This window comes from Impatiens glandulifera, chromosome 1, assembly GCF_907164915.1.
Source record: "Impatiens glandulifera chromosome 1, dImpGla2.1, whole genome shotgun sequence".
Taxonomy (NCBI): domain Eukaryota; kingdom Viridiplantae; phylum Streptophyta; class Magnoliopsida; order Ericales; family Balsaminaceae; genus Impatiens; species Impatiens glandulifera.
The window spans coordinates 66621465-66649414 of NC_061862.1; the positions used below are offsets into that span (position 1 = coordinate 66621465).

The 27950-nt window shown below is 32.7% G+C and overlaps 3 protein-coding genes across 3 annotated transcripts; 2 read left to right on the forward strand and 1 right to left on the reverse strand.

Annotated features, from left to right (window-relative positions):
• Positions 1–7434: 7434 nt before the first annotated feature.
• LOC124918766 (exocyst complex component EXO70E2-like) lies at positions 7435–10047 on the reverse strand. Its single transcript, XM_047458810.1, has 2 exons — positions 9903–10047; positions 7435–9736 (listed from the first exon to the last, which is right to left on the reverse strand). Exon 2 carries the CDS (start codon positions 9511–9513, stop codon positions 7612–7614), a length of 1902 nt encoding a protein of 633 aa, XP_047314766.1. The 5' UTR covers positions 9514–9736; positions 9903–10047; the 3' UTR covers positions 7435–7611.
• A 3432-nt stretch (positions 10048–13479) lies between these two features.
• On the forward strand, positions 13480–14159 carry LOC124922900. Its single transcript, XM_047463538.1, has 3 exons — positions 13480–13680; positions 13778–13889; positions 14029–14159. Exons 1-3 carry the CDS (start codon positions 13487–13489, stop codon positions 14062–14064), a joined length of 342 nt encoding a protein of 113 aa, XP_047319494.1. The 5' UTR covers positions 13480–13486; the 3' UTR covers positions 14065–14159.
• Positions 14160–15994: 1835 nt separating this feature from the next.
• On the forward strand, positions 15995–17110 carry LOC124930706 (ras guanine nucleotide exchange factor L-like). Its single transcript, XM_047471052.1, has one exon. It carries the CDS (start codon positions 15995–15997, stop codon positions 17108–17110), a length of 1116 nt encoding a protein of 371 aa, XP_047327008.1.
• The last annotated feature ends 10840 nt before the right edge of the window (positions 17111–27950 follow it).

Consider the following 27950-nt stretch of genomic DNA (forward strand, 5'->3'; position numbering starts at 1 on the left):
CATACTCATCATCATGGACTTTTCATTCATCCATCATCTTCTCTCGATCTATCAACCTTTTCTAACTCCGACTAGGCTGGTTGTTTAGATGATCGTCGCTCCACAACTGGCTACTACATATTTCTTGGTGACAATCTTTTTTTTTTAAATTAAAAGAGAACTAGCATGACACCCCATAGTTATGGCTCCCCTTAAACTCAAAGTGTTTTTAGATGGAATCGAACCCGTGACATTTTTGGTCTCTTAAGCCAACTCTTACCACTAGGCTAACTTAGAATTCAAAGAAACAATAGGTCATTGATCGATCTAGTATCGAGCTCTAGCTCTAGTTCATTCCATTGTTGAACTCATCTGGCTCAAATCATTGCTACGTGAACTTTGCATCTCCTCACCTCCACCTCTCATTATATGGTGTGACAACATTTGTGCTGCATTTCTATCAGTCAATCCAGTTTTTCATGCTCCTACGAAACATGTAGAGATTGATTTTCACTTCGTTCGTGTATGCGTTGCTCATAAATCTTTTTTCATCTGATACATGCCTATTGACGATCAAATTGTCGACATTCTCACTAAAGGACTTGCGTCAAACTGATTTTCTTTATTATGTAACAAACTCAAAGTGTGTGTCTCACCGTTTTGTTTGAAGGAATGTACTACAGACTCTACAATTAAAAACAAAGAGCAAAATACTTGAGTCTCTTGGTTTTCATCTTCTAGTTATTAAGTGTATTTAAAATTTTTACATATTCTAACTCTTTAGTTTCCCTTAATTTTGTATAAATTTGTACTCTTGTAATTGTAATCATACACTGAAAATACATTCTTAATCAACATCAAGTTCTTTGTTGCTTATTATCTTTTTTTACTGTTGTTATCGAGAAACCTAATTAGTTGATGTTAAAATATAGATTATTTGTACCCTTAAGAGTAATCATAATTATTAATAGGTTTTATATTATTCTCTAAGGGTTTTTGAGGCCTTATTACAATTTGGGATAATAAACCCATCTCCATTAATTGTTCATTATGATATGAAAAATTGATTTCATATTTATTTGAAAATATCAAAGATGGGTACTGATAAGTGTGTACAAATGTATATGGTCCACGTGATTGTGTCGAACATATTATTTTTTTTTTGAAATTTTATATTTAATGAATCAGTGTGTCAGCACTAAAATTTTATATACTCAATTCAAAATAATTAAATCCTAATACTAAAACATAATTAAACAATTAATTAGATTAATTATTATGATAATTAAATTTTAATTAATTAAGGATGATGGTCAAGGAAAATAAATAAAATAATTTTGGATAATGGTGTACCAATTTTATCTCAAATTAATTTTAGAAAAATCAAATGTATTAAAATAAATAATTTAGGATGAATGTTATATCCATTTTATCCTAAATAAAATATTTATTTAACCCAAAATTATACAAAAATAAAATAAATTGACAAAATATTTGTCATATTTATTTTAAATATTTTGTATATTTTTAAAATTTAAAAATAAAGTCAAAAGGGTGAAAGAAAAATCAATTCAAATAAACCCTTAAGGTTTTAAATAAAAAAATAAAATCGGAAATCATGTGTGGCCGAAATTCGGAAGAATTGTTGCAGCAGGAACCATAGTCGTCGTATAGGCGCTGGGTTTTCATCCAACTCCCCAACGTTGTCTGCATCGACAACTGCAATAGAAGGAGCGCGCGTCCGCGAAGTAGGGAATCAGCTAACGCATTGTTAGCTAAAACACAATGTACCGCTCGGTCGCGGATGGAACGTTAACAGAGCGCTAACGAAATGCTTTGCGTCCGCATTTTTATTTGAAACGGTGATGTTTCATCCCTAGATTGTCGTCTTTATCGCGACGCCAAGAGGATAAGAACATTAACCATCTTTGATTTCTCAAAGATGGAACTCTAGGTTTCTGGATGGTTTGTTCATAAAGTGAAATGATCACCTTATTTTAGTAATCATTTCCCCTACATCTATGATTGTAATTACGACCTGCATCGGCAATTGGCCAAAAGAACATCCAAATCAGCATCATAGTTGTTTGACTCAATTCGCCCCACTTGATCGATCAACCAACCTTGGAAGGCTATTTATAGCCTCCCTGAATTGATCCAAGGCCAAGAGATCAACTATCAAGCCCTCAATTAGAAAAAATAAAAAAATCCGCCATTAAATTTCAAGCTTTCTAGATTTTTTGAAACTTTGTGTAAGGCCTTACAGCTCAGATTCAGGCATTACAAAAACTTCATAAAGGTCAAAGGTGTGTTCTTCAATCCTTGGTAAGCTTCCAATCATCTTTTAATCTCAACTTCTAGTTTGAAATTGAAATTTTTATTTTTGTTTTCTTAAGTTTGTATACTGTCTAGTTGTTGGATTATTTGTTTGGAAAACAATCCTATGATCATTTACAAGCTTTTTGTGAAAACTAGAATCGATAAATCGATCTTAAACAAAAAAAACCCAAATTTGAATTTGGAAAAATCCAAAATTGGGTTTTCTGTTCTTGAGCTAGTCCTCAAGAACAAAAACCCATAAAACTTCTCAACATATTTCTAATGATGTTGGTAACCTATTTGGACCATGTTTGATCCATACCGATCATATTTGATCAAAATAATAATTTTCAAAATAAATAAAAATTTTAAGCTCTTGAATTGGTCCAAATGAACCTCCAGTGTTCATGTTTTAGTATCAATCAATCATATGAAGTACAAGGAAGCTATTGACAAACTCCTTACACTTCATTCAACTTTGAAAACTAAAAACCCAATTTTTTACTTTCACTATTTTGGACAAATTGAACATCTCCTAGTTCGAATATACCTTGGGATGATGTTAATAATGGTCATGGGAGCTTTGTGAAGTTACTCAGGCCATTGGATCAAAGAATTCAAGCCTCCATCAAAATTGTAAAATCTACAATGTTGATGTTCTTGAGGACCGATAGTTCCGATCGAGGATTTTCAACTAGGACCGAGAGGTCCGACCGAGGTTTTTCAACTAGAATCGAGAGGTCTGATCAAGGATTTTCAGCCATGACCAAAAGGTCCGACCGAGGAAATTCCAACTAAGACCGAGAGGTCAGACCGAGAATTCTAACATCCGACCGAGAATTCTAGTCAAGGATTGAGAGCCCTTAGCACCCCGACCGAGAATCCAAAGTTAGGACCGATGGAGATCTGACCTAGGACCGAGGGCTTTTCAGCCCGGCCGATAAAAACAAACACAGAACCGAGGACACCGGTCCTAAGGCCTGTTTGGTTCCAATTTTAAATTTTCAAAATTATTTTTGTAATTTTAGAACCCAAATCATTTTCTACAAATCCCAACAAAAAATAGAAAATGATTTCAAAATATTTTTGGAATATTTTCCATAAAAAATATTTTGATAAAGGCCCGTTTGGGATTTATTTTTAAACTCTAATGTCTTTTAAACTGGTGTTCTTTTAAGTATATTCCTCCTTGGTCATCATCATCGGCAATAGGTACCAGTTTTTAAATATTATTGTTACAATTTTTAAATACGCAAAAACTTATGCATGTCTAGGATCGGAAGAATAATTGGTTAAAATAAAATGTTGTACAACCAATTTTCAAAAATCAGGACTTTATAAAGTAAAGACCGTTTTAAAATGGGTACGAAGGATGAAGTGAGAAATCTTTTTCCGAGTATCACCAAACATCAAATTAAACGAAAGTTTAGTGAAAAATATGTTTGTACACGTGCACCTTTTATTGATTTTTAACAAATTAATTAGAGACTTTGTTTCAAATAAATAATCTTTTAAATTAATTAATTTTAATTAATTTAAACAATAAATTTCTAAAAAAATCAAATTGTAATTTGATTATTGCAAAATCTAAAAGATTATTTAAGTTTGAACCCAAATTAATTATTTTCATAATTAATTTCAAATTGTCAAGATTTATTTAAAATCTTTTAAAATAATGTTTTATTTTAAAAAAAAACACGCAAACCATGGTTGAAATTTATCAAAGCTCGAGCTTTTCCGGAATAAAGATTTTCCAGGGGTTACACGATAAATTGGAATAGGCACATGCAATCTAGAAAGTGTAAAATAAGGTTTTTGGCAAGCTAGCCCTAAAATACACATGTGTAGGTTCGCATATGGACTAAAAGTTCATCCCCGCATCATTCCCAAGTAAGGGTAGCATTTCTATTGAGTCAACTACACGTAAATGAGGACCTAGCTCTAATTCCACCTAGTCTCAATATCAGCAACCAAGAATACATAGGGTAATGCAACATATGCAATTGCATAAGGCCTCACATTTTAGGCCCTAAATTTCTCAAATTTCCCTAAAATATAGTATTATTATTTATTTAATTAATATATATATTATAAATCAATTAACATATTTTCTCAATTATATTAATAATTTTATATATATTATAAAAAAAATTATAGAGTGGATATTATAATTATATATTAATATATATATATATATATATATATATATTTAAGAAAATGATCTTTGGGAGCGAAAATAATTGAGGATGATTAGCACTTCCTAACTAAGATAAGAATGAAAATTTAAAAAAAATATATTAATAATTTCTATTTCTTTATCTATTAAGGTGTAAATATATATAAATTTTACTAGGTTAACTTATTTATTTTTATATATATATTTGAAAGTAACAAGAGAGAATGAATAAATCAAATGATAAAATATATAAATATATATGTTTTAAAATATATTATATTTTTTAGAATAAATAAATTGTAATGAATAAATAAAATAAAATAATATTGAAGCAATTTATTGTGTTTTGAAAAACAAATATTGAAAATAAAAAAAAAAATGGATTTCAATTCTTTTAATTCTATACTAGCTAGTTGTGTATACTACCACTCTATATATTGAAATTGTTGCATGATAAATTAAAAATGTTGATATTTTGTATTTTTTTTTTTTATGGGCCACAATTTTTTATTTTTCATGAGGCCTCTAATTATCGGAGTCCGCCTGCAAGAATGATATCAGCCTTGTTCTTTAACCTTTTTATGTAGGTAGTATTTGGTGACTTTAACTTTGTTTTTTTTTTTTTTAAATAGTAAGAGAATTAGTCTGATTGTGAGCCTTCTCTAATTGTATCATTTTTGTGATCCAATTAATATTAAGTTGATTGAAGCTAAATAGTGTTGTGGCATTGGCAGACAACCAATATCTGGTATTAATCATTTCTTTGTGTTCGATCTCTCCCCTACTTTTTATAATCGCAATGAAAGACTTCACTGTTAAATTGAAACATGGGAAACACACTTTTTTGTGAAGGTCAAAGCCATATATATTCTATTATTTACTTATGATGTTTTAATTTTGTTTTAATTATGATTGTTTCAATTTTTTTTTCTTGATTGGTCTACTTCATTGGCTCCTCTTGTCTTAGGATTAATACATTTCAATCTGAATTATTTTATGTTGGTTGGTGACTAAATGAGAGTAAATATGTTTATTTCATTTGTCAATGTTATGAAAATCACTACCCTCCATTTATTTGGGGCTCCCTCTCGACTCAAAATCCAACAATATTAGCAATTAGACCAAAGTTATTGTGACCACTAAAATGAAGATTTGACCTTTGAAAAGCAAACTTTCTTTTGAAGGTGGGAAAATTGATCTTATTAAAACTATGTTGAATGTTGTACCTATCCATCAAAAAAAATTGTTACAAAGAAATTTTTATGTGAAACAATCATGAAAGGGGACTCAATGCTTGAACTTTTGATCTTTTCTAAGTAAGAAATTTAAAATTTAGTTTCCAATGCTAATTAGGATTAATCAAACGAGTAAAAACAAATGCATAGATAAGAGTTTGTTAAAACAAGATCAAATATAATTTAATTTAAAAAATATATAAAAATAAATAATGTAATCTAGAAGGTGAATCTCAAGAGATAATGATAAACATAAATGACGCATTCTTATTAATGTTGAGAAAATATAAAATATAATGTAATCTAGAAGGTGAATCTCAATTTTTTTTAAAGATAATGAGAAAACATAAATGACCCATCCTTATTTATTTATTGAGGCTATCTCCCAACAACTAATCATATTTTTAATTAATTTATAATGTATAAAAGTAATCCTGTTATATTACAATACCATATACCCTTTTTTTACCCTTAAGAGGTTTTAAATAATTAATTCTCGAACTGAAGATTAAATTTAAAAAGATTAGTTGAGTGATTAATATTTTAGAATTTTCTAAAATTTTAGGGAAAATAGTGAATTGAATAGTTTGAAATTACTAAGGCAACCACTAAAAAAATTGGCAATTAAGTTGAAATGTGGGAGTTATAGCCAAAAAAAAATTCTATTTTTTTTAAATGATTCAAATTTAACTGATGGAGATAAATCCTTACATTCCAGTGTCAAATTAAATTGAAGTGTTGATGGTTGTTTTGTAGCATTTTATTTATATTAATTTGTGTCATTTTGCCTTTTATTTCAAAAGTTTAAGCCTCATTTTGAGACAATAGACATTTAGGTCACATTTTGAATATCAGGTAATACTTTAGGTTTATTTTAATATTTCACCATATTATATTTGGTGCCCTTTTATGTGACTTTAGGGGCGTGGCCTGTGGGTGTTAATAATTGGAGAATGGAGATAAACTTGCTTTTACATATACAAAACTAAACAAAGAACATTTGATGGTGACCCATCCCAACTTATTTTGAGTCTATTTTTAAATCTACAATTTTGTTGGCATATAAGATATAAGATAAGATTTTTTTGTATTGATTATATTATATAGCCTATTTGTAAACACCTTAAATTTGAGTGGAGCTACATTGAATAAACAAATTAAATTTGTTAATATATATATATATATATATATATATATATATATATATATAATTAAAATTTATTTTAGAAATATTATTTTATCTAAAATAATATTCTAATAAAATATTTTTCAAAATATAATTTTAAATAAATTTAAAAATTTTACTCAAACTCAAATATATTTCCTAGATCCAAACGTTTTCAAACAAAATCAGTAAGTAATTTAGGAAGTAAGTTTTGATATTATAAACAAATTTATGGGCAATTATTTGCGACTTCAAAATTTGAACTCATTCATTTAAATTATTAATCTTATTAAAAAAAAATGAATCAATTAGGCTAAATTATTTTTAGAGAAAGAATTTGGTGAAAGAATTTAAAAGAGGAAATGAGTGGCGCAATTAAAATATAATCATATTTGTTAAAAAAATATTAATCTTTTTTCCTATAACTTAATTTAAAATTCTATCAATAAAAGAAATCTTTTATAACTTTTCACTTTAAATAAATTTATATAATTTGATTATATTTTTTATATCAAATAAAAATAAAAATAGAAGTGAAATGTAGAAGTGAAATGTAGAAGTGAAATCTGGAAGGCCGAATAATTCTCCTTTCACAAATATATAAACAGTTGTTACAAACCAACATGAAAAGAAGCAATAACAACAGCCAAAATCCATATACTATATTGCACATAACCAGTCTCTGATATTACAAAACAATAATATTGTTACGATCTTATTTCAATTTTCATAACACCTTATTTCTTGTGGGAATTATGCAGTGATCTCGGCGCACCATCAAAGAGATCGAAGATATAATTCTCAAGATCGTCGGCAGAATACTTGATTCTCTTGTCGCTCAAAGTATTTTTATGCTTGCCGATGAAACTCCTATAGGCTTGGATTACTTTAAGCGACGTCGAGATTCTAAGATCCTCTCGAAGTTGTGTATCGGGTATTGACCAACCGCTCTGAACCTTATAAACATCTTCAAACGCGACGTAAAAACTCTGCAGCCTCTCCTTAAGGTGTTTTTTCGAGATTGAATTATTCGAATTTGGACTATGACTTATCCCCTCGTCCCTTAACAAAGACAGAACCGAGCTCCAAGTTGTCATCTCGTAATTCATCGCGTGCTGTTGAAATTTCCAGTTGCGTTTTCGAATCCACTCGTCGCCTAAAACTGTTCTAACCTCGGATCCCTTTACTTTTTCGGCCATGTAGTGAATGTTATTCATCAAGAAAACGTGCCCGAGCGATTCTTCCTTGTATAACCTTGCCTTCTCGTCGAGGTTTATTTCGAGAACAGAGATTAGCGATTGGAAATACGAATGGGATCCATCCTCTTCCTTGAGGAGAACGTTTAACGTCTCCGTGTAATCACTCAGGGTATTAACATAATTCATGACATATCTTGTTAGCGGGTGGATTCCACCTCCAGCGAAAGAATTTGGTGAGACGTTTGATGCAACCGCGTTTTGAAATTCTAGGAATGTAACTTTAACGCATGTACCGAGTCTTGTGAGGATGTCTCGACACTCGGTTGTAACATGAGAACCCGATTGACCAATAAATAGGGAATCTATATCGGGAATAAGCTCTTCCAAAACCTCGTACATGTCTAGGATTCGACTCAACTTCTCCGGTTGGTGTGGTCCGATAGCTATGGCCTCCCCGAAGTTTAGAAGTTGCATTATCGAAGCTTTCGACGACTCCACGAAGCAAACCGAGCTAACGGGTTGAAAATCCTCGAGGATTTCATCGCTTAGCCATTTCTCACTAGCAAGGTTTACCCGAACGAATATCTTCATTGCCCGCATCCATTTCTTGATTTTTGAGTTCAAAGTTCCCCATTCCATCTTGAGAACATCTTCTATGCTCAATTTATCAACTTCAAGAATGAATAAACAATCATCCAACGCTTCCCTCCTAACACTAACGAATGCCTGCGTACACTCTTTGTCGTAACTCGAATCAAACATCGATTTCACGATCGATTTGAGATATGGTATAACCGAGGGATGAACCAAATCAACAGGGCCACGGTTGATGTTCATGCTCACGCTCATGCTACTATCTCTTTGCGCCACGAATTCGATGGATTCGTCAAACGAAAGAGTGGAAACAGAGTCCATAACATCTTCTTCGTTCGATCGAAATGAAACATGCTCTGGCTCAAAGGGAACCCTGTTGTGAACAAGTATATGCATGAATTCTTCCTCTAGACGAGCCATCGAAGTTTGAAGAACATCATATCCTTTTCTTAAAAGCTCGTTTCCTTTCCCGTTCTTGATCAATTTCGAATCCTCGAGAATCACTGTGAGTTTTCGAACTTCGTTAACTGCTTCTAAATAATCATTAGCTTCATCAGAGCCAGAATCCCATATAGTGGATTGAGTGAGCTCCCAAGTCATGATTTTGTCATGAACCCTAATGAGCCTATACTCAAGCTCACTCAAATCTTCAGCACCATCATCACCATCATCATCTTCTTCACAAGCTTTATCAGTTTCAGTCATATTAGCCATGGAACATAACTGGGATCCTAGATCTGCTAACAACTGCCTCGTATCATTAGTGAAATTTCTTTTCAGTTCAAGTACTTTCATGATATAGTTAGCAGCAGAGATTATATCATCTTCTCCTTCACACTCTCCCATAGCAAATCGGAAGAACAGAAACTTGCTCTTCGCAAAATCAATTTTCTCAACAAGCAAGGTAAATTTACACAGAATCGGGAATTTCTCAGTTCCAACTTCGAAAACAACGAATGAATCCAAAAACTATGAGTGATTCAGCAAAGATCTACCTTTTTTGGCTCTAAAATCTTGAGATGGGTGCAGACAAATTCAGGGTTTTCTCGTCTTGGAATGTAGTAAAAACCTGCATCATCATCCAAGATGATGATAAGTTAATTGAAATGGGTATTTCAAATCTCGTGTAAAGATGAGGAATTAAGTAGTGGGAAGAAGTGAATATAAGACGAAATCAAGGATTGATGATTGATGATAGAATTAGAAAGAGAAAGAGAAGGGGAATAGGGATTGACCTTTAATTACGTCGGATGCTGCTCGATGAAGATGACTCAAACTTGATGACGGCTGCTTTCCAAAAGGATCTTGTTTCCTTTTTGGAAATGGTTACTCTCTTTGATAATGATAATGAAATCGATCGATTCTATCTGTTTTTCAATCTTATATTATTATTACTGCTCCCATTTTACTGTAAGTGCTAGATTCATTTTGGACGGTTTGACTTTGTCCTCTACCAAGGAAACTGTACGGAACTTGATGAACATATGAATGAATTGCCGAAATGGAGTGGGGTGGGTATATTTCATTTTCTTTTAATAATAATATATCATTTTAAGAGTTTTTTATTTTTATTTCATGTAGGAAGTTAGTTCATTTTCCAAATTTATCTTCCACTCCAATTTAAGGTTGCCAAGATTTTAGACATTTGTTTTTTTTTTAATTTTAAAAGACAATTGTTCTTAAATTTTACTTTAATAAGAGAATTCTACATATTTTAATTATTAGTATAAAATAATTATATCAAAATGAGTAGTAAATATAATAAGTAAATAGGTAATAAATATAATTCAAATAAATGTAAATGTAAATAAATTCATTAAAAACTTAATAAATAATAGATAATTCAAGGTTCAAAATATTTGCCTAGAAGAAAACGTTTAATTCTTACTTAAAAACACCTTTAAATGAAGTGAAAATCACGACGGTATAGATAATGTAAGATGCGATTCTGAAAACTACCTATCTAAGATTCCCATTTGTGAACTCTTACAAATATTATATGTTTAAATATTTTTTTTAATTTTAGCATAAACTTAATTTATTATCTATCTATTTAAACTCTTTTGTAACATATTTATTCATCAAGTTACACCTTACTCTCTTTTGTTAATTTTTATGTGCTCACATGTTATATTATAACATGGTTGAGAGCTAGAGCAGGTTCATAGATTCATTGATTTGCCCATGCATAATAAATTATTCAATGATTAGTATATTGATTCTTAGTAGGTATATTTTGTCTTGCTTTAGATCTACTTTCTAGTTCAGATATATGAAATTGTGTTATTTGTCATTCGGTATAATTCGACATAAAATTTGTAGTGTGTTATGGCTTAAGTGGTCGCGATAATTCCAGTTCGTGTATATTTAAGTTGGTGCAGATAAACGTTCATAGTTGGGACGATTGATCCGTCTTTGTGATTATCGTTCGTCTTGACTCTAATGTCGGCGATGCACTTCTGACCTTAGTTGACCGGGTTGGGCCTCCGGCGCTATTACTTTGAAGGAATTAGGGTTTACTTTTGTATATATTTAATGGGATAACATTATCTATAAAGTAGTATGTTTGATGTTATATTTTATTATTGATATATTAGTTTGTGTTATTTTCTTATTTTGTTCATTGAGTTGAAGTGGTCGAAAAAATTATTTATAAATATTGTTTTTAAATCGAAACAAAGTGGTTTAAAAGAATTTCATTTATTTCAATGCGATAATGAGTAGAAGAATATATAGTTGATTCATCGAGATTGAAAGTCATGGATCTCGAATATTGCACGATATCCAAACAAAAAAAAATCACAAATATGATGACACAAAATAAAGGATATCATGAGAAAAAAAAAACCAAAACTTTCACTCTCTCCAAAATTATGTCACAATTGAATATTAGAGAAAATAAGGACAAGAAGTTTATTGAAAATTACTCTATACTTTTTTTACACCCTATAGTCATAGTTCCCGTTTAAACTCAAAACGCTTTCAGATAAAATCGAACATTGGTCTCTTAAGTCGACTATTACCACTGGACTACCTTGGTGAAGTTTATTCAGAATTCAAAATAAGGATAAAAAATTTATTGATAATTACTCTATACTTATAAAGTCATTTCAGAATTCAAGGATTAGAAAACAGTTTTCATGTGGGCAATGAAATGGAAAAAACTAAGCTATACGACATCGTTCTACCAGATCAGTGCTCAATTTCAACCATTTTTTGTTCCAAAATCAACCATTTTTCAATTATTAATAATGTTTTCTTGGCCATTTGACATACTTGACCAGGAGAAATGATATTGATGACACGTGGAACTATTTCCTTTTCACGAAATTGTGGATTGTAAAATGAGTTATAAGATAATCTATTATTAAATTGCAGTACTCATTGAAATATGGAGTTAGTTCATTAGTCAAACAAATACAAATCAAAAGGATTAGTTTGCCCACACACATATGGACACAATCATAAGTAGACAACGGACACAAAACAAAAAGCTAATAAACGGTCTGAATAGGCAGGATTTGATAATGGACTATATTATATTATAAATAAATATTAAATTATCTCAGAATTGAGTTTGGTTAATATATATATGTATATATATATATTATTAAAATATATTTTGCATCAATATTAAATCTAAATCATGAATAAAAAAGTGTTTAACAAAACTATATTTTAAACAAATTGCATTTTTTTTATTCAAATTCAAATTTAGATCTGAATCTAGGTGTTATAAAAACTCTAAGCAATCCACTCCTAAACACTTGTCTAGATTTAACTTTTAATTATGATCTCGAGCAACATGGCTATGATATATATATTTTTTAATCCTTTTTATTATCAAGTATGATAATGTGTGTTATATTAAAATAAAGTTTTGAGATATTACTTAATTGGACATAAATCAATAAAATTATTAACGAATCTAATCAAACCAAATCTAGACCCAAATTCAGATAATAATAATAATAATTGTTTCCAAATATATATTATATAATCATTCCATAAAGAAATATTGACTAGAATAACATAAAAGAAATATATAGTTTTAAGGAAAATTTGATATCAAATCAAACATGTCATATATATATATATATATATATACAAATAAAATTAATAATAATTCTGCTCTATCTTAATCCATTATTTCAAATAAACAATAAATGTATTAAATTCATTACACAATTGATAGAATTGATAGATGATATCAAAATTTATAATATTTTCACACACTAATAAAAATAAAAATAAAAATCACTTGAAATTAAATAAAACTAATATGACATCCCAACAACTATTCAAAACACTTATTATAATTAAACTTTTACATTTTAACCTTTTAAAATAACTTTTATCACTAAACTATATTGATATCTTCATAGATGTACTAATAATATTTTTTTTATTGTTATTAAATCTATCTTTCTTTGGACATTTCTTTTGGCATGTGTGTAAGATCAATTTTGTCATTAAAATGTCTTATTTGAACAAAACCCATATTCAACCAAACAAACTTGGTTTAGAACCACAAACAAACAAGCCATAAATTTTTTAGTTTTTTTATATTAAGATTGTGCATTGAAGGGCTGGTGATATTTTCCTGATTTCTAATATATTTTAAATTAAAAAAATCTCAAAATTAGAAATAATATTATTTTATTATATATTGACAACATAGGATCCAATGGGCCTGCGTTTCTGACCGTTTTAAATTAGGGCAATATCTAACGGTTACTTGTTCAAAGTTGACTATAAAATCAAAAAAAAAATCGTATCTAATGTATTTCCCTTCTCTCTTCTTTATATTTATTAAAATATGGAGCATGAAATGAAGAATTCATCGCCGGAGATATTCTCAGTTACGCCGGAAAACAATATTCTTGAGTTCAAGTCATTGCCGGAAAATAATAATAATCAGAAAATCCATGACTGCGCCGTCGCCGGTAACCTGAAAACGGTTGTCACTCCCGATCGGCTTAAAGTCCCCAAGCCTCTAAAGTACCCTGAAAGGTTGTTAATTTATATATATATTTTGAAATTTTTGCTTGAGAATTTTTTTATTTTTTATTTTTTAAATATTTAAAAAAATATTGTTAATCTTTTGTAGATACAAGAGCCCAACTGATCAGATGATGTCACCAATCTCTAAGGGAATTCTTGCAAGAACAAGAAAAGGAGGCGGCGGCAGGCTCTTGCCACCTTCTCTAATTCAACCCAAGGTTTTGTTTCATGTCAAATTATTTGAAAATAGTTATAGATTATTTCATAATTTGGGTTATATAATTTAAATATAATTTAAAATTAATAAGATATTATAATATTTGAATTGTTATTGAATTAATTGTAAAATTGGCACAGGACTTGACTCTTCAAGAATTCAGCCTTCCAAAATGAAGCTAGAGAAGATAAAGGAAGTCAAAAAGAAACTACTCTTGTTCGATGGAACAATGGAGGATGTTTGATTTCAAATAATATCAAGTTGTAAGGTCATTTGTTAATAATAATTTTGATTATATTTGAAAATTTTGGATTAATAAATTTGTATCTCACAAAAAAGAAAAAGTATGAATGGGATCAACGAATCTTATCATAAATGTCTCATATTAGCCTATCAGGTCCTTAATACAAATAAATCACCGAGATAAAAAAAAAATTAAATAAAAAAATGATATATAAGAGATTAAAAAATTATGGATCGATTTTCAAATAAAACAATTAAAACGTATTAGTCATATTTATATTTTATTTATTTATTTATTTATTTATAAATATTACATAAACAATAAATTAACAAAGTTTGAAATAGTTAAATATAAAATCTTGTTTTTGTATAATAGTTCCAAATTAAAAGGTTTGAAAAAAAACCTTAATTTGATATTTAAGTCTTAAAAAAATAAAAAAATAATAATAATGTTAGTTAAACTAATCACTAAACAACTAGTATTAATGTGATATATAGACTTGTTAGTAAAATTGCACCGCTGTAATTGAATTGAATTGTTTCGTTTCGTTTAGGACAGTTTTTTCCGGGTTTGATCCGTCCCGATTTCACCCTGATTCTGTCTCGAACACTATAAAAATAATTAAATATATAAAATGATAAATATATTTATTTATTAATTATTTTTAATAAAAATTTTAAATTTATTTCTTTAAAATAATATAAAATTTTAATATATTATTATATATTATATTAAAAAAAATCGTTCATATAATTTTATTATATATTTTTTGTTTTTTAGATAATATGGTATATAAATGATGTCCCACGGGTATTCTCTGAAATCGAACATGGCCAGATGATGAGATGATGAATACATTCTCCACATCAAACCGTCTCATTGTCATCCATACTTGTTAAGTAATAATTTTTTTTTTTCTAGACATACTTGTTAAGTAATAATTTTTTTTTCTAGACTTCAGCCTAGTATAGTATAGATAGGTAGGGATTATGGTAGCTTTCAACATTAAAAAAAAAAGTAAAAATAAAAAAAAAGTAATCAAATATAATTTGAATTGTTTTTAAAAAAAAAAATATTATTTTTCAATTTTTATTTATTTAATGTTGTATAACACTTCTCACAAGCATACATATTTTATAACAAATGCAAAATATCATCTCTTTCACATCTAAGTATTGATAATTTTCATTATTAATTAATTATGATTGTAATAAAAATAATACTCTCTAAAGTTTAATTGTATTATTGAACAAATAAGAATTGAAGGGATTGATATCCAAACAAGGACTTGAAGTTTCCCGCCTGCCGGAAGTTAGTTATAGCTTATCATATATACGAAGAGGGAGAGATCTAGAGAGAAAGAGAGAGAGATTTATATATATATATATATAGAGAGAGAGAGGTTCTCAGCCCGTCTCCCAAATTCATAATCCTCTCTCTAAAAAGGTTTTCTCTGCAAATTCAACTCCATTCTTTCAATCTACTGCATTTTCCCATCTAATCCTTTTATGGATAAGTGAGAAAGAAGCTAAACATTTTGATTCAATTACTTCTTCTCTTCTCAGGGGGGCTCCAGGGTTTTCCGTTTTCGATTTAGGTATTTTATCATCAATTTCTCTTTTTATTATAATTCATTTGGAACCCTTATTCAAAATCATGAAATTTATGCCTTATTGAATGTATGTTCATAGATGATAATAACCCATTTCTTGGCATGATTTCTAGAATTGTGCCTTTTAAATTGGGGATTTCTGAATTCTGTTTCTGATTTGCATTCTCTGTTTTTCACAGGCTTCAAAACCCCCCTTTGATGATGATGATATATGTTGATTGAGAAATTTGTTTTTAATTAATTGAAAGCAATGGAGCCTGCACACGACGACGGCACGGCCGAAGATTCCAAGGGGCCACATACGGAAAGGAACCCGTCTTTAGTATCTTCTTTGTCGTTGTTGTCGTCATCATCATCAACTTCGACATCATCTTTCAATTCCTTAATAGACATCAATGAATTCGAAAACGAAGCAGACATCATCATCAATGGAACCGATTCACAATTAACGCCCACAACCCCACAAAGTCCTGTTACCCATGAACAAACAGATCATCCCCTAGACGATGATACCCTTTTACCTCCAACTCCAACTCATGCTCAAACCCCTGTTTCACAAATTTTAGACAAATCATTCGTCGGCTATGATCCTAGTAGGATCCCATCTTCTGTCTTTTCAAGAAAGAATACAGGTCAGGAGTGGAGTGTAGCATCCAACGAATCATTGTTTAGCATTCACATGGGAAATAATAGTTTTTCAATGGGAACGTCTGACTTATTCTTTCCTTACGACCCCAACAACTACAACCCTCAAATAGGGCTGCAACCACCTCAATCGCAACCGCAACCGCAACCACCGCAACCGCAACCACCGCAACCGCCGCCGCCGCAGATGGTTAGCGATACGAATCAAACCTCGTTTGATCCAGCAAATGAAGAGGAAACAATCACTAATCCCCCGCCTCAAATCGTGGTGAAAGAAGAAGATAGGGTTGGCTCATTAGATGGAGATCGGTCAAGTGTTGGTACGAGCACAACTCATTTGTCAGAAGAGAGTGGGACTAGTAGTAATTCGTTTGTGTTTCCATTATTATTGGGGGGTGAAGTTGCGAATAATACGAAAACGTCAGAAGTGGTGCCGCCGTCTAGTAAGGCGACATCTCCCTCTCCTCCTGTTCCTTCTCCTCCTCCGGAGAGAACGGTGTCTTTACGGAAGGAGGAGAAGGAGGAAGTTGAGAAGTCAAAATCGGGACAAGAAACTCCGGAGGCTGCTCCCAGTGGTGGCCATGAAGAAGCCCCGGAGAACAAGACATGGTTATCATATTTTTCTTGCTTCTCGTTTTGTCCGATTAATTCATGGCATTTTTGCTGGCCAAATCGTTTGTCTAATGAAAAGAAGGGAAATGAAACGGAATCGAAAAACTAGGATACTTAGGCTTCCTTATTGTCCTTCGTCTTCCATTGACAATTGTGTTATGCAACCGATTTAGTAACTATTGTCGAAAGTTTGTTGTCGGACAATTATTTATCGTCAACTCAATAGAAATTTTATTCATATTGAATTCAAACATCATTTTTTGAGTCTTTTAGATACTACCAACTATGGTAAAAGTTTGTTTGAACACGAGAAGAATGTATTTGACATTCTTTGTTTGCTCTTATAATATTTAAAATAAAAGAATAGGGACAACTTGGTCTAGATATAAATAAACAACAAGATTAGGACTAGATAAAATTAATACTGAATGGCCAAATCTAAGAATATATATAGTTCTTGCAATCTATGCCCACGGCCAAACCAAATATAATAACTTATTTCTCACATGTATACATTTTGGTCTATCTAATCTTATGGGTTCTACATATTTGCTAGATGGGTATATTCTATTACTCTATTTTCGTGAGTAACTAAGTTCTAATTAGAGTTTTCTCCCATTGAGATCTAATCATGAGAGAATTTTTGTTGTCTTTTAGTCTTAAAAGTTGAATAAAGAACCTTTATGTCTGTCTTTGGTGCTTGTTAGAATCCAAACCACAATAAACAAGGATAAAAGCGATAAAGAAGAACGAACACCAAAATTATGTGGAAAACCCTTTACGGGTGAAAAACCACGGACAGAAGAGAAGTTTTCACTATAACAAAGATTATACAGATTTTTTGGTGGACAACGTAATGGACTGTTCAAGAGAAAAGACGGCCGCAATCTCTATATATTGTCTAACCCTAGAATATGATGTAAATTAAAAGGGGCAAACCCATTAAGACTACAGGTCCATATAGTGCGGGCAAAGCCCGCTGACCCAACAAGAATTCGGGCCACAAACTCTAACAATCTCCACCTTGAAACGAATTCCAATATTTGATAGCATAACCACAAAATCAAACATCTTCCACCAAAGCCCCTAAGGGCATAACTCAGCAATGAAGACCAACCAAGTTCAAGCAATGCTCAAACTTGGTAATAGGAAGTGACTTGGTCATCATATCTGCAGGATTATTGTGTGTACTCACCTTGCTCACAATAATATCACCACGAGCAATCACATCACGCACAAAATGATATCGTACATCAATGTGCTTAGTCCTCTCGTGAAACATCTGATCCTTTGTCAGAAAAATAGCACTCTGGCTATCACAAAAGATTGTAAAACTCTGCAAATCATCACTAAGTTCGCCAAACAAGCCTTTCATCCAAATTGCTTCTTTGCAAGCTTCTGTAATCTCCATGTACTCTGCCTCTGTAGTAGACAAAGCAACTGTAGCTTGCAACATAGCCTTCCAACTAATAGCGCAACCACCAACACAAAAAATATAACCAGACAATGATCTTCTCTTATCAAGATCTTCAGCGTAATCGGAATCAACGTAACCGACAACTCCATCTCTACTTTTCCCAAACTGTAAACAAACATCAGTAGAACCACATAAGTATCTGAGAATCCACTGAACTGCTTTCCAATGTTCCTTACCAGGGTTTCCATATATCTACTAACAACACTAACTGCATATGCTAAGTCAGGTCGTGAACAAACCATAGCATACATAAGGGAGCCAACAGCACTAGAGTATGGCACTCGCGACATATAATCATCATCACTATCTGACTGTGGTGACAAAGAAGACGAAAGTCTAAAATGAGCAGTTAGTGGAGTACTTACCGGCTTGGCAATTTGCATGTTAAACCTACTAAGGACTTTTTCGATGTACCTCTTTTGACTTATGTACAATTTACCAGCCGGTCGATCTCTAAGAATCTCCATTCCAATCATCTTCTTTGCTGCACCTAAATCTTTCATCTCAAACTCGCTACTCAACTATGTTTTCACCTTTCTGACCTCTCTTTGATCTTTAGCGGCAATTAGCATATCGTCAACATACAACAATAGGTAAACGAACGATCCATCATCACATACTTTAAAGTAGACACAACTATCGTAATTGCTCCTCCTGAAATCATGAGTGGTCATAAATGTATCAAATCTCTTGTACCATTGCCTCGGTGACTGTTTCAAACCATAAAGAGACTTTTTCAGCTGACATACATAGTCCTCCTTTCCTAAGGCTACAAATCCCTCTGGTTGTTGCATGTAGATGTCTTCCTCAAGTTCTCCGTGTAAGAATGCAGTTTTTACATCTAACTGCTCAAGCTCAAGATCGTGGTATGCCACAATACCTAGTAAAGTCCGAATAGAACTATGTTTCACAACTGGAGAAAATACATCAGTAAAATCAACACCTGGAGTTTGACTATATCCTTTTGCAACAAGCCTGGCTTTATACCTGGCTTCTTCAACTCCCAGTGTACCTTCCTTTCTCTTATACACCCATTTGCAGCGAACAGCCTTCTTGCTCTTTGGTAACTTCACTAGATCCCATGTAGCGTTCTTGTGAAGCGATTCTATCTCTTCCTGCATAGCGATCATCCACATACCAGGTTTTCGCAGGTAATCGCCTCTGAATATGTCGCAGGTTCTTCTTCTGAATCAATCTCTTCAGCCACATTTAATGCATACGCAACTAAATCAGCCTTTGCATATCTCTGAGGGCGTCTAATTTCTCTACGAGGCCTATTTTTAGCAATTGAATGTTGTGGAGGTGTTTCTGAGGAGCTAGCATCATCCATTAAAACTGGAATAGGCTCTGGAGTTTGCTCTGGTGTAGGTTTCAACCCAATCTCAAGCTCCACCTCAATACTTGACTTTTGTTGATTTCCATCGGAGGGAGTTGAAGATGGAGACCCCTGAAGCATGCTAGTCTCATCAAAAACAACATCTCTACTGATGAAGACTTTACTAGTCTCAGGACACCATAACTTGTATCCCTTCACACCTTGCTTGAACCCTATGAACACACACTTCACCGAATGAGGCTCTAACTTCCCATTATCCACATGAGCATACGCAGGACATCCAAAAATTTTCAAATCATAATAACTAGCAGGAGAACCAGTCCATACCTCTTGTGGATTTTTCTTATCAATAGCAGTCGAAGGAGAGCGATTAACGAGATGACATGCATACGCAGCGGTCTCAGCCCAAAACGACATCGGTAGCCCAACATTAAGGCGCATACAACGCACCTTCTCCATCAAAGTCCTATTCATCCTCTCTGCAACTCCATTCTGTTGAGGATTATGTCGAACTGTATGATACCTCACAATACCTTCAGTTCTACATAAAGTATTAAACTCATTAGAATAAAACTCCAAACCGTTATCTGTTCGGAGATGCTTCACTTGCCTCCCTGTCTGCTTCTCAATCATTAACTTCCACTCTTTAAAGGTAGAAAACACGTCACTCTTTTGTTTCAAAAAGAATGCCCAAACCTTTCTGGAGAAATCATCTATAATAGTCAACATATAGAACGCACCACCTTTAGATGGTACTTTAGAAGGCCCCCACAAATCAGAATGAATGTAGTCTAGTGTCCCCTTCGTATTATGAATACCAGTTGAGAACCTAACTCTTTTCTGCTTGCCAAAAACGCAGTGTTCACAAAACTTCAGCTTCGTAATACCCTGCACATCAAGAAGCCCTCTCTTGTTCAATTCGACCATGCCATTCTCACTCATGTGACCTAGACGCATGTGCCATAATCTTGTTGCATCAGAATCAGACAAAGACGAACTAGCAACAGCAACATCACTTGTAACCGTAGAGCCTTGCAGAACATATAAATTGGCAGTTTTCTTGAGTCCCTTCATCACAACAAGAGACCCCTTGCTCACTTTCACAACTCCACCTTCACCAGTGTATTTGTACCCTTTAGAATTAAGAATACTCAATGAGATCACATTTCTCTTCATGTCAGGAACGTGCCTTACATCACCAAGTGTTCGAATAGTGCCATCAAACATCTTAACTCTAACTGTACCAATACCAGCAATTCTGCAAGATGCATTATTACCCATCACAACGGTACCTCTAGAGACCACTTCATATGTAGAGAACCAGTCCCGATTAGGACACATATGAAACGTGCATCCAGAATCAAGAATCCATTCATCGCTCTGTTTCGAATCAATATCAGACGTAACGAGGAGTTCTCCATCATTGTACTTTTTAGCAACATCAGCTTCGCCATATTTCTCTGGTTGATTGCTCTTATGATCCTCACCAGCCCTCTTATTTTTACTCTGTAACTTATAACACTCAACAACAATATGACCTTTCTTCTTGCAGTACCTACACGTCTTATCTCTGTTCTTGGATTTTGACCTGCCACGGTTATTGCTTCTAGAATACCTCTCCCGTTGTCTGCCTCGTGCAACAAGGCCTTCAGCCATATTATCTGAACCAACAAGTTTATGCATCTTCTCTTTCGAGAAGAGTGCATCATAAACCTCATCCAGAGTCAAAGTCTCACGGCTATAGAGAATGGTATCTCTAAAATTAGCATACGAAGGAGGTAGTGAACACAATAATATGAGCCCTAAATCTTCTTCATCGTACTTAACCTCCATAGATTCCAAATCAGAGACTATTTCTTTAAAAACAGTTAAGTGATTTTCTAAAGACGTACCGTCAGACATACGTTGGGAATACAAGCGTTGCTTCAAGTGTAGCTTGTTAGTCAGCATTTTCGTCATACATAATTGCTCCAATCTTAGCCAGAGTGCAGCAGCTGTTTTTTCCTTCAAACAGTCTTGAATATTTTATTCGACAGATGTAGATAAATCTGCGATAGAGCCTTACGATCTGCTCGTTGCTTCTCTTCATCAGTCCACGAAGACGGCATCTTGTCAGCGCTATATAGCGCATCTTCCAGATCCATCTGTGCCAAAATAGCTCGCATCTTCACTTGCCATAACGCAAATCTGGTGTTACGATCCATCAACGGAATGTCGTATTTCATCGTGGTCATGACCAAAAAATAAAACAAACAAATTTGGCTCTGATACCAATTTTTTAGAATCCAAACCACAATAAAAAAGGATAAAAGCGATAAAGAAGAACGAACACCAAAATTACGTGGAAAACCCTTTACGGGTGAAAAACCACGGGCAGAAGAGAAGTTTTCACTATAACAAAGATTGTACAGATTTTTTGGTGGACAACGTAATGAACTGTTCAAGAGAAAAGACGGCCGCAATCTCTATATATTGTCTAACCCTAGAATATGATGTAAATTAAAAGGGGCAAACCCATTAAGACTACAGGTCCATATAGTGCGGGCAAAGCCCGCTGACCCAACAAGAATTCGGGCCACAAACTCTAACAGTGCTATTAGAGGTTCTAGTTTGGCCATCAACACTCATCAGATTCATGAGGAGTAAGCAATGATCTTATTAAAACTGAATCAGTCTTCAAGTAGTTAAGGAACACACTATTTATTTTATTTTATTTTGTTACATATTGTGAGAGTATATTTGAGAGTGTTCTCAGTCTAGTTAATAAAAAAACTAAATTAGCCTAACTTGTATATTTCATTGTGATGTATTAAACTTATACATTTTTTTTAAATGCATGGTCAAGAAGACGATTAACTTATATTTCATTTTCTATTTCGAAAATTCTTAGTGCTATATAGGGGTCTTATTTTTATTTTTTGAAGTTGCGTAGTCCGAAGAAGATCGACTTATACTTCATTTTTTTGTTTCGAAAATGCCCCTAGTGTTGACATAAGGGTCTTATTTTTTTTCTTTTCATCAGGAGTTAGACATGAAACCTTGATCCTTCTGTTTTTTAGAAGAATCATTACAATTATTTGAATTCGAAATATTTTCAGAATTAAGCCTTGATCGTCATTGTTCTTTGAAGTCATCTCTTTCTGTTTGTGTGTGTTGTAACGAGAATGCGATAGACGACGTAAACAATAAAGAAAAACAAAGATTTAACGTGGTTTATCAAGCTAAAGCTTGGTTACATCCACCTGAAAGAGAGAATCTTATTAGGAGACCAGAACATAGATTACATCAAGATAATATAGAGTTATGACACAAGTTTATATAACACTCGGTCCCCTGAAACCCTAGCAAATATAAAACTGAGACTATAAACGATGCTTAAGACAAAGACTTTAGCTTTTTAAAGTTCAAACTGCACCTTTAAATAAATTTCAACTAGATCAATACTAATATCTTGGTAGAGAATTTTCAAAATATTATCACAATACTTTCCTAGTTATATTACCATAACAAAAATTATATTTCTTTTTTTGTTAATCTTATTTCCTTAAATCAAGATTATACACTGAAAATATATTATTTCCTTTTGTTGAATATTCTCTTTCCTTACACCGTCAATTTATGAAATCTCAACAAATCTCCACATTGAATTGAATTCTCCCAATTGCATTAATCAATGCCCATATATTCATCCTTCTCTCTCTGATCCAGAGCTATCCTAAGATAACTTAACAGATGCATTTGTCAATGTCGGATGGCTCAGATGCACTCGTCGGTGTTGGATGGCTCAGATGCACTCGTCGGTGTCGGATGACTCAGATGCACTCATTGATGCCCAATGACCCAAATGCACTCGCCGATGTCGAATGGACCAAATGCATTCACCGATGTCGGATGACCCATATGCATTCACCGATGTTGGATGGGCCAGATGCACTCGTCGGTGCTGGATGGCCCATATGCACTCGCAGGTGCTAGATGGCCTAAATGCACACGCTAGTGTCGGATGACCCAGATGCACTTGTCGGTGTCAGATGGCCCAGATGCACTCGTCAATGCTAGATGACCTAAATGCACTTGTCGGTGTCGGATGACCTAGATGCACTCGCTGATGTTGGATGACCCAGATGCACTCGCAGTGTCGAATGATCTAGATGCACTCGCTGATGCTAGATGACCTAGATGCACTCGTCGATGCTAGATAACCCAAATGTGCTCGTCGCTCATATGAACTAGTCAATTCCAGATGTGGCCCTAGACGCATTAGTCATTGTTATGCATTAATCAACGCCAAATATGACTCAAATGCATTCGTCAATGTTAGAAGTGGACCAAATGCATTAGTCAAACACATTAGTCAATGTTAGATGCATCACGAACACATTGATCAATGATAGAGGTGGCCCAAATTCATTAGTCAATGCTAAAGATGACTCAGATACATTAGTCAATGTTAGAGGTGACCCAAATGCATTAACCAATGCTAGTGGTGGCTTAGATGATCTATCATCTCTCTTTTAGATCCAAAGTTGTTTCCAAGACAACTAAACAAATTCTTTGCTAACCCAAATATTCAAGTCTACTCAGCAAACCTCCACCTTGACTTGATTACTCTAAGATGTCCCATATGTATTAGTCTCCTCTTTTGAGACTCCAATGATGACATTATTTGCAAGATACAACATAACTGTTGAATTTCCTTTCCCCTCTAGAATGACCATCTCAACAGTTGTTCTTGCTCCTACCAGAAACTCTAGCAACCCTTATAAGACATGTTGTTTCATCAAAGCTCGTATCTTGATTTACCATACTACTCAGCAATAATGATCATCTTAACGGTTACTTCTACTTCTATCGATAACTTCAGTGACCCCTAAGTCATATTATTTCAATGAGCCCGCATCTTAATATGTCATACTACTCCTCGAGAGTGATCATCTCAATGATGGTTTCTTCTCCTGCCGACAATTTTAATAACCCCATAAGCCCTGTTATTTCAGTAGAGTTCACATTTTCATCTATCACTAGGGGTGAGGAAAATTACCGATATTAAAGGTATATCGAAAATACCATACCGTAATATATCGAAAATATCGACTTTTAAGGTATACTGAAAAAAAGGTAAGGTATGATACTCATACCATAATTATTGGTACGGTAAAGGTATGAGATTTTTTAAATTTTGGTATATCGAGATATACCGAAATAGTATTTATAAGTTAATATATATATAAATATATATAAACTTATAAGGAAATAATTAAATAGATTTGAAATTAATTTAATTGTAGAAATATAATTTTTGAATAATATCAAAATATAATTATACTAAAATATTATTTCATATATGCAATCTCTACCTTACCGATGGGATTGATTTTTTTTTAAATTAATATATTTTTTAGGTATCAAAGGTATAATACCGATACCGTATCGAAAATAAGGTATACCGAAATTAAGGTAAGGTAAATGTATGAATTTTTTGTATACCGAAATTAAGGTATATCAAAACAAGGTATACCGAAATCAAAGTAAGGTAAAGGTATGCATTTTTTGCATACCAAAATTTTATGTAAGGTATGGATAAAATATTAAGGTATATCATACCGACCCACCCTTATCTATCACACTACTCCTTGAGAATACCATCACAATAGTTGTATTTACTCCTACTGACAACTTCAACAACCCACATAAGGCCTATTGTTTAGTATATCAATATCTTGATCTGTTATTATGTTCCTCCAGCATTATCATCTCAACGATTTTGCTCTTATAGACAACTTTAGCGACCTCATAATCAAATTTGTTTTAGTAGAGCCCACATCTTGATCTGCCACATCTTCTTCTCCAAAATTTGTCGATCTTAATTCTTACTGTTGTCGTGTCAATTAAAAACTAACAATTGAATTAACATTGCTATGATACCAGTTTGTTATAACGGGAATGCGATACACAACGTAAGTAATAAAGAAAGACACAAATTTAACGTAGTTCACTAAGATAAAACTTGGCTACGTCCAACAGAAAAATAAAATCTTATTAGGAGACCAGAAAATAGATTACATTAAGATAGTATAAGGTTATAACATGAGTTTATATAACACTCGGTCCCCTGAAACCTTAACAGAACAAAGACTGAAAATGATGCTCTCAAGGCAAAAACTTCAATTTTTTAAAGTGCCCAATTGTACCTTTAAATAAGTTTTAACTATGTCAATACTAATATCTTGGTAAAGAATCTACAAAATATTATCACAATACTTTCCTACTTATATTATCATAATAAAAAAATTAGATTTCTTTTTGTGTTAATCTTATTTCCTTAAATCAATATTATACACAAAAATATATTCATTCTTTTTGTTGAATATTCTATTTTCTTGCACCATCAATTCAAGACATCTCAATAGTGCGCTTGACCATCGGGCGATAATTGTTGTTCCAGGTCCAGGACCTGCTCTTGGTCTTGTTAGAACATCTTTGGATTGTCTCAATAGGAAACCGATTTTTTTTATCATAAAAGTCATCGATCAAGTGTGCAAAAGATTATTTTGACTTGTAATCTCTCGAAGGAGTTTGGTTGAACATCAACTATTTTGATGTTTTGTTTTAGTCCTTCACCTTGGGCATCCGCCTTGGGACACGTTTATCAAGAGGTTGTCTCGTCTCTGTTATATTTCGAATTTTAGAGAATATTTTATAACTTTTGGATTTTAAGATAATTTTATTGGACTAGGGGTGTATCTTATAAAGTCAGTACACTCGAGTTCTTGTTTACACAATTTAGATAATGTTTAGGTGAACAATGAGTGTGATTTCAATATCTCAACCATTATAAGTCATTTTTGTTTTGGCAACTAGGGTATATCTAGAAAAATTGGTACACTTACATATTTGTGAAAATAACAAGTGATGATTTTAATATCTCAATCAACACAAGAGCGCTTGTTTGTACTTTTTTTAGTACCACAAATATATATTTTATAGAATCGATATACTAGTGTTCTCGTAAAACGACAAGTGACGATTTCAATATCTAAAATATACTTTTGCTCTTTGATTTTTTTAGCCATTGAGTTAAGCATATCTTCTAGGTAGAGTTGAAAGACAAGACATCCTCTTTCAGTTTGTGGCTTTGATTTTGACTTTATCCTTTTCCTTTTATTCACAGATTTCATTCGAGAGTTAATCTTTCTAAGCATTTAGAAAAACACAAGAACAAGATGAATTATATATTCTTCATTCAAATCTTTTTTTGTGAACGAGTGGTTTCATTTTAAGATAGTCCTTCAAACAGTAGCATTCACTTTACTCCTACTCATTTCTTTAAATCATCATGTTTATCGCCATCAACTTTTATATGGGTCAAAGCCTCGATCCTTCTCTCAATTTCAAAGGAGTGTTTTTTTTATTATAGTGGGACTAAACCTATGAATAGGCTACCTACGTATCTTATAAGACATGAGTAACAAGTCACGCGTAGCTCCTTACACGTGTATTTACAAAATGAGATTTTTTGTTTGTTTTTTAGGAAAGATCAGACTGAGTGAAAATGTGTTGGGTTTTGCAACAGTAAAACTATAGATTTTCTTAGAAATCAAACATGATCTACTCTCAAATGAAAGAAGTGATTACACTAGGAATGATTGGAATACTCCATAATCAAAAACTCTCTCAATCTTTCTCTCTAGATCAGCCAAAAAATAAGAAGAAACCAGAAAATCTTAGATATGTTCACTCTCTCTCAACCTTACTATGTTATGAGAAAAATATCAAAAACAATATATATACTCTAACCCGTTTTCATAACAGAAAACCCTGACCCGTTTACCTAGAATTTAAAATACGCATGCAATGACAAGGAACACCTCAACAATTCTCCCCCTTCTGAGCCATGGGAGAATGTTGTTATAAACATTCATCATCGTGACGCTCCTGCCAGAACAATTCCGACTTTGGCACAATATATCTCATGCTTGCCTCTTGACAAGCCCTTTGTCATCATACCTGACCTGTTCTCATCTGTATGCACTTTCTCCAAGTATAACTCTTTCTTCTCGAGCATTTCACGGATCCAATGGTACCTTCTTTGGATGTGTTTTGAACGTGAATGGAAACTTGGATTCTTGCTCACAT

Coding starts and splice junctions, on each gene's coding strand:
- LOC124918766 (XM_047458810.1), bottom strand. CDS start 9,513: ATGGGAGAGTGTGAAGGAGAAGATGATATAATCTCTGCTGCTAACTAT.
- LOC124930706 (XM_047471052.1), top strand. CDS start 15,995: ATGGAGCCTGCACACGACGACGGCACGGCCGAAGATTCCAAGGGGCCA.
- LOC124922900 (XM_047463538.1), top strand. CDS start 13,487: ATGGAGCATGAAATGAAGAATTCATCGCCGGAGATATTCTCAGTTACG. Junction 13,681..13,777: donor CCTCTAAAGTACCCTGAAAG/GTTGTTAATTTA, acceptor AATCTTTTGTAG/ATACAAGAGCCCAACTGATC. Junction 13,890..14,028: donor CTTCTCTAATTCAACCCAAG/GTTTTGTTTCAT, acceptor AAATTGGCACAG/GACTTGACTCTTCAAGAATT.